This window comes from Sinocyclocheilus grahami, unplaced genomic scaffold, assembly GCF_001515645.1.
Source record: "Sinocyclocheilus grahami isolate Dianchi unplaced genomic scaffold, SAMN03320097.WGS_v1.1 scaffold231.1, whole genome shotgun sequence".
NCBI classification, from domain to species: domain Eukaryota; kingdom Metazoa; phylum Chordata; class Actinopteri; order Cypriniformes; family Cyprinidae; genus Sinocyclocheilus; species Sinocyclocheilus grahami.
Genome location: NW_015505410.1, coordinates 1,045,151 through 1,058,401, shown reverse-complemented (window position 1 = coordinate 1,058,401; position 13,251 = coordinate 1,045,151). Strand labels below are relative to the sequence as shown.

Here is a 13,251-nt window from a genome sequence, read left to right as displayed (position 1 = left end):
AAAATAGCAAAAAGTAAGTAACCTTTTTAAATTAAATCAAAACTGTCTTGTATTTAACTTTAAAAGTCGTCAATCTTTGCTTGAGTGCCATTTGATCTGCCTGTGTAGATTTACTTGTGTAGATCCCGTGTAGTCTACTTGTAAACACGTATTGAACTAAATCTACAGACATTAGTGTTTTTTCCCCAAAGGAGCTTTATTGTGCCCTCGGCTCCTGTAATGTAATCTGACAGTAGTTTAGGTGTGTGTCTTGACGCACTAGGGGGCGTATAAAGTACACTACGCAACTAAAGTTTCTCAGGAATAAAAGGACAAGAGGAGATTTAAGATTTTACGGCTGTTATAAGATCTTTGCTCGTTGACGTTCGACAGAGTGATAGTTGTGATACTGGTAGTCGAATACAAAAAGCGCTTACCTGCTGACTTTAGTTTTAAAGAAACCAGGCAGTGTTCAAAATATTCACACGACGCGGCAGAACAGAACGCTCGCGGTTTAACTGTACGCGCGTCTTGCTCGCGTTTTCGCGTTTCCTTACCGCTTCACCAAGAAGTGCACTTAAAGCCGGTGATGGAGTGGCGACCGCAGTCTGCAGTGGGTTATGAGGCTGCTTACTCAGAAGCACAGAGATGGATTGAGGTAAGAACTTCCACACCTGCTCTCATTTAGATGTAGCTAGTTCAGGGAAATGACACTTGATGCTGCCAAACTATGAGGTAGCCAAAATGAAAAGGCACTGATTCGATTCATTAACTCGTGCTGAACACACCCAGACCTGTTGAATTCGTGCTTATGATCATTTGTAAAACCTGGCAAAAATATAACATTTGGTGCTGCATGCAAAATTGTAATAAGTAGGTATGTTTTGATGGTTACGTTTATCTCATATTTGTAATAAGTTCAGCTTCCTCTTTTGCTTTTCAACTTCTTGACTTTTACTTTTGCTAAACGCTGCATTGGTAGTTTTGTCAGTATTTAAGTGTGTATTTAAATAAATAAAGGTTTCATTTAGTGTAACATTTCTAGTACCCTGTGACACTTTATATCACTGTCAATAGGGATTTGGGATAGTTCACCCAAAATGTAAATTATGTCTTTTTATACTTCCTTTCATGTCGTTCCAAACCTGAATGACTTGAATTCTACTTCGGGACACAAAATAAGATATGCTGTAAAATGTTGGAAACCCAACAGTTTTGGTTCCCATTTACTTTTATTTTATTATTTTGTCCATTCAATGGAAGTCAGTGGGACCAACATGTTTACCAATATTCTGTCAAAATATCTTGTGTTCCAAATATCTGTGTTCCAAAGAAGAAACAAAGTCATACAATTTGAAACGATGGAAAGTAAATGATGACAGAATTTAATTATTGAGTGGAGTATCCCTTTGAAGAACTCAAAAAACGGATCTATTTTCTTTTTCCGTCAAGCTCAGTGTGGAAAGTAGTCCTGCAACAATTTTCACACGCTTTACTCGGTTTATTCCTCTAAACCCTCTGGAACGCTATTAGTCTAGGGCACAAATGATTAGGACTTTCCTATCCTTGTGAATTCCCTTCTCAGCAGGAGATGGCAGGGCCAAAGCACTGGCTGTAACTGAACAAATATTGTTCTTAATTCATGAGGGGTGAATCTGAATGCTTTCAGTGTGACATCAGTCTCGCACACATGCACACTGGTTCATTGTCACAGGCAGTGGACCTTGGCAGGGCAGTTTCAGCCCCAAGCCGATTGCTCCCCTGCAGAGGAAGGTGATGTGCCGTTTAGCGTCCGATCTGAATGACTAACGGGTTGTCAGGCGTGAGGGCGCACTGAGCAGTGCTGGAGTCTGAGTGTTTAAGTGTGTAGGGTGTTATAGTCAGCTGAATGATCTGGAGTTTGTCACATGTGCTCATTCTTGCACCAGGCACCCGGTCTGTGGGCAGAGACATTCCTGTTTTTCCTCCGGGGTAGTTCTCAGCTTGTTAAAGTCAAACCTAAAATTAGCCATCCTTCTGAAGTTGCTTAGTATATCTAAGAGTAGAAAGTTGTCATTAGCCACTGTGGCTAAATCATTCTTGCAGTGAAATCATATTAAATACTTAGAAACCTGCTTAAAGTACATTTATTATACATTTAATATTTAATCTCACTTCATTTCACTGGTGATCATTGAATGGTTATTAATGTTGAAGTAAATGTGGGTCATCTAATTTGAAGTTAAAATTAAGTCCATCTTTTTGGGATGTTTTTGAAATAATTTTTAGAAAAGTAAAAAGCATTTGTTTACAGATTTAAATGAAACATCTATTAGGTATCCTGGCTGTTGTTTCTAGCCTGAAATGACCCCAGAGGTGTGTTGAGCATTTCCTCCCCAAAATTTCTTCATGTTCAGCAGACCCTGTTTGGTCAAAGGGATTAAAGCACTTTGGCACAATTAACGTTGTGCAGCATTCTGTGCGTGCAAACAGCTTGGAATGCCTCATCGCTCCTTCATGAATGAACAATAGCTGTGTGCAAAAGTGCAGCTGAATAAAAATCATGTCTTACATCATCAAAACATACTATTTAAATGAGTGCAGTCACAATGTGAGCTTAACTAACAAACAGTTTGGGGGAGTTGGTAGTAGAATAGATGATATGTGGAGGTAAGGATGTGAAATGGTTTAATTTTTAATTGTTTGTGTGTGTTAATGTATGTGTGTTTTTATTTTTTGAAGGCAGCATTTATTTGATCAAAAATACAGTAAAACAATAGTAAAATATTATTGCAAATTAAAATAACTATTTTATTTACAATATCTGTTTTAATATATTTAAAAATGTAATTTAGTCCAGTGATGGCAGAGATACATTTTCAGTAGCCATTTTTCAGTGTCACATGATCCCTCAAAAAATCATTGCAATGTGCTAATTTAGTGCTCAGAAAACATTTCTTATTATTGTCAATGTTGAAAACATGCTTTTTGCAACTGTGATTGTAATGAATTCTTGCTGAATAAATCATTCTTCTTTAAATAAATAATTTTTTCCTATTACAATACTATATTCTATTACATTTAATAAATAGTACCTTCTTCCGACATTAAATTATAGTGGATTACAGCAATGCAAGATTATTAGGTAAACTCCCAAACTAAATTCAAATTTGCTGAGCAGAGTGGATTTATTTCTTTATTTATTTGTGTTTCAATTGTATTTATTTATTTATTAGTTTTTTTGTTGTTGTTAATTTGTTTATTGGTTATATAAGTGATTTGTTCAAGCTCTCAAATTATCCTTCACCTGCTACAGAGATCTGTTTAAAAACAAAAAACTATCATGGACATTACAATGACAGGAACAGCAGGGGTCAGGATTTCATGTCATTGAACTCTGATGTTTACTGCACAATGGTGTGTGAATGTGCTCCATATGATTAACCTCTTGTCTCTTCACAATCCATATCTGTGAGGGTTTGTAATGGTTACATAAATCTACATGAAGGGTACAGGAAGTTATTCGTCATTCTGTGCCAAATAATGTGATCTTTAATATTATGTATTCTGATACATAATGGACCTTTTTGGCCATATTAGAAGATAATCTTATTAGTTATCTAGACATTGAAAGATTTAGATCAGTGTTACAGGGGATACAAAATTCCTGTTTAAATGATCTACCTTCAGTTTGTAATTTGCAGTGTAACTCGATCTAATATGAGGATAGTATTTGTCCACACATTATTTTTGTCCTTGTTTTGTTCAGCAGACATAGGAAGTGCCCTTTGAAATTCTGCTTCTAAAAGAGAACAATTGCGGTTCAAATCTCAGTCAATACTGATCTCAACATAACCAGTGTCCTTTTACATGTAGGCTCTCCACACCCTCTAAATTCATGCCATGTTCCTGGGCAACAGCCAAGTAAAAGCAGCTTAAGAGTGTGCTATTCTAAACAACAGACTTCATGTTATTGATAAGTGGTTACACTTTATTGACATCTCAAGATTTCTGTATGGCCTGATTTTTTTTCTTAGTTAGCTGAGTTTCTTAAATGTGATGTTTTTTAGACCAGTAGCATATTATAAAATACTTAAAGTATTACTCATAATGATGTTGTCTCATGAAAGCTAAACGAGCAAATCTGTTTTTACTGGCATTGAAACTTGGAAATTGAAAACATTTGTATTCAGAAAAAGGGCTTTACTCATAGATCATGTTATATGAGGTGTGGAACAACAGGGCTCACATTGTAACGGTGTAGTCTGAGGGTATAAACACAAAATAAATGCTTTCCTGTGTGTGAGCAAAAACAATGGGCTGCCTGCCCTCTGTGTCTTGCAGTAGTAGCTTGAGATCATTGGAAAGGCATGAAACTGTGTGTAGAACTGTGACATTCCTCCAGATGCTCTCGTTCTCTGTGGTTTGGCCGCTAAACTCCAGCCCTGATTACTGAGTAACCCCCGATTCTCCAAAAGAGACTGTGTTGTTGTACTGGTGTGCTAGTCTCTAGGACTTGAAGCTTGGAAGAACAACTTTCCTCTCCTTTCCCTGGACATCCTAAACTTCCCACTCATTCTTTCTTAGTGCTTCCTGTGTTTGTCCTCGTCTCGCAGGCAGTCACTAAGAAGAAGTTTGGGAGCAGTAATTTCCGGAGTTCTCTGGAAAATGGACTTCTGTTGTGTGAGTAAGTAAAGCTGTTTTTACTTGTACTTCTCTAATTTTTACTATGTTTTTCTTGCTTAATGCATGACACGTTTTCTGCTATAACTTTGTGGCTATACCTTTTATTATTGCTTTTAATAATTACTATTGCATAACTGTTTTGTGCATACTAACATAATATAATGTAATTCTTAAAGGGACAGTTAACCCAAAAATATAAAACATTTTCTCATCCTCATGTTGTTCCAAACCTGTATGATTTCTATCTTCCATTGAACAAAATATATGTGCATATATGTAAAAGTAATCTATACAACTCTAGTGGTTTAATTCAAGTGTCCTGGATCAAAAAGGTTCACTTTGTATGATGTAAAGAACAAAAATTATGTGGTCATTCAATCTCAAATCAAATCGAAACATTGATCAGCTCATGGTTATTCATGCCTAAATCTTATATAGCGACATATCAATAACACCTCATTGGTGCCTGTGTCATGATGTTAAGTACCATAATAATATTAACGTTTATGTTTCTTTTAAGTCTTATTTGTTGCTTGTAATTTTGGACCCCATTGACTTTCAGTCAAAAAAAAAAACAGTTAAAACATTCTTCAAAATATCTTGTGATTTATAGAAGAAAACATTCATATGGATTTGGGCTTCTGAACTATCCAACCCAGGCAGATGAAGGTGAAATCTGGCAACGTTTTATTTTTTTGGTGGTTGTACAGTTCGCCAGTTCAGAAATGAAATGTCCACTTAGTGGCACTAAAAGGTTAATGCTGTATCGCATTTGAAAGTAATATGCCATTTAGACTAAACCCAACCATAAAACAAATCGATAATGTTAATAAAAGCAAGTGTGATATAAAAACAAGCAACCATTTTACCATTTTAGCCCGCCTACAAGTCTTTGAGCTCTTTAGCGTTACGCGTGTTTCATGGAGCTCATACTCCACATCGCAAGTGCAATGCTGTACCAGGGGAGTTACCGAGCAAGTTTATGTCAGAAAAGCCAAACATATGGAGATGTAAATGTCAAAATTAATTAGTTTGCAAATCATGCACTGTTTGAGGTCATAACATAGTAATGTACAAGGAACTGAGTGAAAATAAATCTATATTATTGATTATATGATTGCGAATCTGCCCCTGTAATCATAATTTGTGTGAAAAGGAATAAAAGTTGTTGTATTTTTTTTTAGTACCACTAGTGTTCATTTCAGTTGAATGTATAGGTAAGGGGTTTGGGTTTTTTTTTTTGGACTTGCAAAAATGCAGGTTGAGGCACATTTTTCCATTGAGTTTACTGTATGTTGGACTTATCCCTTTAACTACTTTTCTATTATGCACTGTAACAATATTTTACCTGTTGGCTGAAATGTGATGCAAGCTAACCTGAACTTTTTCATTTGGAATTTGCATCTAAGCTGTGTGTCATTTAATATGCGTTATGTCATACAGCTATATTAAAATACATAATTTGTACCCGGCTGCCACAGTCAGACTCTGTTCCATCCCAGGATGCATTAGTAAGCCCAGCAGAGGAAAACAGCACGGATGGCAGAGCATTTAATAGGACAGCTGGGAAGAGGTGATCCATAGTGCCAGCTACTCTAGCTGGGTTCAGAAACCTGAGCAGGGCAGAGTGCAGGCACATAGGGAGTGGCGGCACTCGGGCCTCTTCTACAGCAGCTCTGTTGTGCTGTTTATGTAAAGAGAGCGTTGGGTCGGTGGACTGGGTGTGACATGCTCAGGCTTCCCACTCACTGGTTCTTAGTGCTTCCTGTGTTTGTCCTCGTCTCGCAGGCAGTCACTAAGAAGAAGTTTGGGAGCAGTAATTTCCGGAGTTCTCTGGAAAATGGACTTCTGTTGTGTGAGTAAGTAAAGCTGTTTTTACTTGTACTTCTCTAATTTTTACTATGTTTTTCTTGCTTAATGCATGACACGTTTTCTGCTATAACTTTGTGGCTATACCTTTTATTATTGCTTTTAATAATTACTATTGCATAACTGTTTTGTGCATACTAACATAATATAATGTAATTCTTAAAGGGACAGTTAACCCAAAAATATAAAACATTTTCTCATCCTCATGTTGTTCCAAACCTGTATGATTTCTATCTTCCATTGAACAAAATATATGTGCATATATGTAAAAGTAATCTATACAACTCTAGTGGTTTAATTCAAGTGTCCTGGATCAAAAAGGTTCACTTTGTATGATGTAAAGAACAAAAATTATGTGGTCATTCAATCTCAAATCAAATCGAAACATTGATCAGCTCATGGTTATTCATGCCTAAATCTTATATAGCGACATATCAATAACACCTCATTGGTGCCTGTGTCATGATGTTAAGTACCATAATAATATTAACGTTTATGTTTCTTTTAAGTCTTATTTGTTGCTTGTAATTTTGGACCCCATTGACTTTCAGTCAAAAAAAAAAACAGTTAAAACATTCTTCAAAATATCTTGTGATTTATAGAAGAAAACATTCATATGGATTTGGGCTTCTGAACTATCCAACCCAGGCAGATGAAGGTGAAATCTGGCAACGTTTTATTTTTTTGGTGGTTGTACAGTTCGCCAGTTCAGAAATGAAATGTCCACTTAGTGGCACTAAAAGGTTAATGCTGTATCGCATTTGAAAGTAATATGCCATTTAGACTAAACCCAACCATAAAACAAATCGATAATGTTAATAAAAGCAAGTGTGATATAAAAACAAGCAACCATTTTACCATTTTAGCCCGCCTACAAGTCTTTGAGCTCTTTAGCGTTACGCGTGTTTCATGGAGCTCATACTCCACATCGCAAGTGCAATGCTGTACCAGGGGAGTTACCGAGCAAGTTTATGTCAGAAAAGCCAAACATATGGAGATGTAAATGTCAAAATTAATTAGTTTGCAAATCATGCACTGTTTGAGGTCATAACATAGTAATGTACAAGGAACTGAGTGAAAATAAATCTATATTATTGATTATATGATTGCGAATCTGCCCCTGTAATCATAATTTGTGTGAAAAGGAATAAAAGTTGTTGTATTTTTTTTTAGTACCACTAGTGTTCATTTCAGTTGAATGTATAGGTAAGGGGTTTGGGTTTTTTTTTTTGGACTTGCAAAAATGCAGGTTGAGGCACATTTTTCCATTGAGTTTACTGTATGTTGGACTTATCCCTTTAACTACTTTTCTATTATGCACTGTAACAATATTTTACCTGTTGGCTGAAATGTGATGCAAGCTAACCTGAACTTTTTCATTTGGAATTTGCATCTAAGCTGTGTGTCATTTAATATGCGTTATGTCATACAGCTATATTAAAATACATAATTTGTACCCGGCTGCCACAGTCAGACTCTGTTCCATCCCAGGATGCATTAGTAAGCCCAGCAGAGGAAAACAGCACGGATGGCAGAGCATTTAATAGGACAGCTGGGAAGAGGTGATCCATAGTGCCAGCTACTCTAGCTGGGTTCAGAAACCTGAGCAGGGCAGAGTGCAGGCACATAGGGAGTGGCGGCACTCGGGCCTCTTCTACAGCAGCTCTGTTGTGCTGTTTATGTAAAGAGAGCGTTGGGTCGGTGGACTGGGTGTGACATGCTCAGGGATTTCAGCATATTTTTGAACCTGACTGGATGGTTCTGGGGCAGTGCGTGGGCCGGTCTGACATGTTTGTGTCAGTCTAGTGACTCAGCAGACTAATTACCACCGTCCAGTGCAGAATCTCACCGTCCTGCTCCTGCACTCTCATGCTGCTTTCTTACAGTCTGTACTAAGCTATCAGCTTTGCCATTTCCACATGAGCAGACAAAGGCACACATTACCTGAGGATACCGTCACTCTGGATCTCATGTCTAAACAAAGACTCCTGTGAAACTACCGCTGGGGTCGGCACAACAAAGTCTTGACTTGGAACTTAAAGAGTGTACAAATGCTCCATAGATGTGCGAACAGGTTTTTCAGTGTGGTTGTACAGGATACACATTTTTAGTGTTTTAAAGATCACAAACAGGGAAGATATTGCCAACATACATATTGTTTAGAAAAATGGCAGCTCTGTTATTTCCTTAAAGAGTTCACCTATAGATGTAAATTCCATCATTATTTACTCACCCTCATGTCGTTCCAAACCTGTATGACTTTCCTTTTTCTGTTGTTGAAGAAAGAAAGTCAATTAATCTTATGTCACTAAAAAAGAGAAGGTACACTATATGATTCAATTCATTAAAATGTTAATGGCTGCCTCTCCCTTTATTACACATAACCAAAACTGCCAGAAATCAAGTTTCTCACATATTATATTTCATGCTCTTCACTCCTTGTTAGATCAGCTGCACACCTTTGATTGTGCAATTCAATGTTTAATGTGTATTTCTCCAAACCAGTTTTTCACACACAACTAGACTTAGAGGCTATTGACTGATGTCTGTTTCCACAGAGAGTTGTTTGCAATTTCTCCAGGGCATTAGATGGCTTTGTAAACTGAAGCCAGACGGTCAGAATTAAAGGAAGCCATAAACTGGCAACCGACACACAATATAATTATTTGTGTTGACTTTTGTTCTGTTTTTCTCTTTCTAGTCTGATCAACAAGATCAGGCCTGGTGTCGTCAAGAAACTAAACAGATTATCCACACCTATTGCTGGCCTGGTACGTTTATTATTATTATTATTATTTGTACTTTGACATGCATATATTATTTGAACTGTAGTATTCCACCTTGGCTAAGAACCTTAACTCTTACAAAGAAGTTTGAATTATTTTCTAAACGGTTTACTTGTACAAGGGTGTTAAGTGTGAATTGCACAGGGTTGATCATTTACTTATACTTGGTATTTAATAGGAATCATTTGCCACCATTCAGTATATCCAAACAGTAAGCACTGTGATTTTCCATTATGAACAATCCATATGCATGTGGAGAAGAGTAGCTGGATCATCCAGTTGTCTCATGACAATTTGTAAAAAAAAAAATAATTAAAAAAAACTTTTTGAGGATTTTTTTTTCTTTCTTTTTTTTTTACTCGAGAGCATAGACAAGTGGTATATGGGTCTGATTAAGCTGTTTTTATTGAAGCTGTTTTGGTCTAATATATGCAAAACATGCTCATTTATTTCCCATTGCCCTTTAAACCCAGGTAAACTTGGACAAGCATCTGCATGTCCAACAGCATCACAGAGGTATTTCCATAAAACACTTCCAACCCCAAAACCTACCAAGCACAGCCTAAACTCACAATTGTGGCCTCACATGGCAAGGGCTAAGCAAAGGCATGCGAAGAAAAACACAGTTTGGAGTATATTTTAGTTTTGCTAAATACTGCTGAGCCTGTTCCTGAACTTCCAGCAAACTGTAAGATGCAAAAGAACACAATGCTCTCATCCAGCTATGCTTATGACCGATGAAAGATATTTTTCCACAGAATGAAAGGCTCATTCAAGGCTCTGAAATCTTACCAGCACCATTATTGTTCCTTCTGGCTGCTTTGCTTTTGTTCGACACAGTTTCATTCTAATACAGAGGTTTTATATTTTGTTAAATCAAGGCTCATTAGTGCAAGAGCGGAAATCTCTGGTTTTGTGGACTGTGTAGCGACTCTGGCTTTGGATCACTAAACTCTACTCAGGGTTTGGCTTCGGCTGATCTCTGGATCACTTTCCCATAGTTCCATCAAACCCTGAGCCGTGGTTTACCCTTGTGTTTCCCTGGATAGCTGATCCTCCTTTTAACAATTTGAAGAGAGGAAGCCTACACTTGTGTGGCACAATGGTCGGCCACATTAGAAAACACATTCTGGCAGAGCTTTGGCCTGATGTTTAGCAGAGAGATGACTCCTTAGAGCATAGCCCTTCATAAACCCCCCATAACTGAGCTGGATGGATATATTTGCAACGGGTGCCACCACTGTGAAAGGAGAATTGGCAGAACTGATTATTTGAATAGAATTTTCCACAGTCCACCAGGCTTGTTTGCTCTTAAAAGCGTGCATTTAAGCATTTATATTATATTATTTACTTTTATTAAACACATAATGTGTAAGTGTTAAATTTTTAATGAACTGGCACATTTTTCCATATTCTCCATAATAGTTTACTGAAAACCACATGTTACATATAAGAACTTGATCTCCGCTCTGCTGACATACTTTTATGCAAACGAATGAATGTTAAAACTTGCTTTAAGTGAATTAAAATAATTTTATTTTGCAGTTGGTTTGATCCAAAGCTATGCAATTTTAAGACTCTATGTCTTTGCTAATTAAATTATCCCATCGATTTTTTATTTTTACTTGTTTACATGCAGTACTTAGTATTCTGTTTTTGCCAAATTCCTTTTCACTAAAACATTCACATAAATGCATGAATTCTGTTTATTTATAATTAGTAATACTCTATATGTTATTAAGCATAGACTTTTAAATCAATGTAAAGTATGCTGATTGTAGTTATCAGGCCGATACCGATAACAGAAAAAATGAGCATTTATCGGCCGATACCGATATGGTGGCCGATATATCGTGCATCCCTAGTCTGAATACTTTCCGTACCCACTGTAAATGCATGAATTCTGTTTATTTATAATTAGTAATACTCTATATGTTATTAAGCATAGACTTTTAAATCAATGTAAAGTATGCTGATTTTAGCAACCTTAGTTTGGGGTCGCCGTGATTTTGCCAAGTAAGACGTGTTCCTGGATCAACATCTTTTGATGATTCTGGATCAACATTATTGTCCAAAAATATAGACTTAACTCAATCCCTACCCATAATTTATTCTTAAAATCAGTGGGAAATGATAGCTGATTAATCATGTTGTACTTGGTGAAATCACACTCACCTTGATTTGGCACCTTGTTCAAGGACACAAAAGTTATAGAACCAGCGTCACATATAGTTGGGACTGAACCTGTAACTGTTGTGTTGTGTGAAATCTAATAACTAAACTTAAATTTAATACATTTGAAGTATTCTGCTGTGGCAAGGTGATATTGTTATAGGTAGAGGTATCTGACACACTCTAGCCAGAGATTATGTCACTGTCCTGAAGATTTACACATTAATTTACATTGTAAAGTGACGTGGCCAAGTATGGTGACCCACACTCGGAATTAGTGCTCTGCATTTAACCCATCCAAAGTGCACACACACACACTGTGAACACACACCTGGAGCAGTGGGCAGCCATTTATGCTGCGGCGCCCGGGGAGCAGTTGGGGGTTCGGTGCCTTGCTCAAGTGCACCTCAGTCATGGTATTGAAGGTGGGAGAGAGCACTGTACATTCACTTCCCCCACCTACAATCCCTGCCAGTGCGAGACTCGAACCCACAACCTTTGGGTTATGAGTCCGACTCTCTAACCATTAGGCCACGACTTCCCCCACATTTACATATTAATGTGTCCTGTTTACAAATTGTTTAACCTTTACTGGGAATTTAAAATTACCTACATGTAAGAGTCTGTTTGTTCCTAGCCACCTGCTCCAAGACATTTAGCATTCAGGTATTCAGGTAAACAGGTGACTAGCGGAACTTTTTCATATCTTACCTAATTTACATAAGTTTAGGTTAAAGGTTATAGGGATAGTTCGCCTTCAGTTGCTGGTCCCCATTGATTTGCGTAGTGTTTTTTTTTCTATACTATGGAAGTCAATGGGGACCAGCAACTGAAGGTGAACTATCCCTTTAAGGACACTGGACAAGCTGTTGGAGTGTGAGAATTTGTTTGAGGGACAGAACGCTAAGAGACATCTTGTTGACATCCATTTTCTGTGCACTGCATTTCAGAAGAACGCATTTGTCACCTTTAAATACAGATGAAACGTACAATGAGACCTTTGACCCTATGCCTCAGGATTTAACAGTTTAAGCAAGGAGGTAATTCAGAAGTGGAGCTCCTCATTGCCATCTGCTAATAAGCATGTTTGCTGTTTAAATATAGACCAGAACACCCTGTGATTATTTTAGAGCAAGCGGGAAAGCAGGAAAGGGTGGGCTGCACGCTCTGAACCTGTCTTCCAGATGGTTGATCAAATCTAACTGAAATGATGTCATCATAACACAACACCAGTGCCATGATAGTCTGCATTCATCAAAATACTGGATGTGTATGTGAATGCACACACACACGATCTTAAGTTTCCTTTGTTCAAGCATTTCCCTACCCACCCACCAAGCGATTTTAACACTTGCTTGGGGGAAATAGTTTGTCGTTTCAGTCACCTGTGTTTCATGGCAACCCCGTCTCCAAAATAATCCACCGCCCTGAAGATTCCTCAAATATTCTGCTGAGAGATTTGAGTGGCGGTTTCTGGGTGTGAAAAGGGAGAGTATGCTTGAGTTTATATGTTTGTGCACTTGTAGGTATGTGTCTATTTCACGGCATGTTTCCGGCACTCGATATTCGCAAAAAAAACATCTCTAAAGTTACATACGACATTGGTATACACTTTTCTAACTTCAATAGCATTTGAGGAGAATGACTTACAGTAACACAACCAACTGTAACATGTTCATGTAGGTCTCAGTTATAATGCACACCTTTTAGATTTTTGATATTAAAATAAACTGTCAAATCATATGTAAATATTGCTGTTTTTTTCTTTCGTTACAGTTGG

General features: G+C 37.4%; 1 protein-coding gene across 2 annotated transcripts; it reads left to right on the top strand.

The window, feature by feature from the left end:
• The first annotated feature begins 288 nt into the window (after window positions 1-288).
• Window positions 289-10,543, top strand: LOC107597394 (LIM and calponin homology domains-containing protein 1-like). 2 transcript variants are annotated; one of them, XM_016288435.1, is made up of 4 exons: window positions 289-637; window positions 4,575-4,645; window positions 9,215-9,284; window positions 9,773-10,543. In XM_016288435.1, exons 1-4 carry the CDS (start codon window positions 569-571, stop codon window positions 9,863-9,865), a joined length of 303 nt encoding a protein of 100 aa, XP_016143921.1. In that variant the 5' UTR covers window positions 289-568; the 3' UTR covers window positions 9,866-10,543. The 2 variants fall into 2 exon arrangements, 1 of the variants encoding a protein (XP_016143921.1); XR_001610456.1 differs by lacking the exons at window positions 289-637; window positions 4,575-4,645; window positions 9,773-10,543 and adding an exon at window positions 6,418-6,503 and having other exon boundaries at window positions 9,215-9,287.
• The last annotated feature ends 2,708 nt before the right edge of the window (window positions 10,544-13,251 follow it).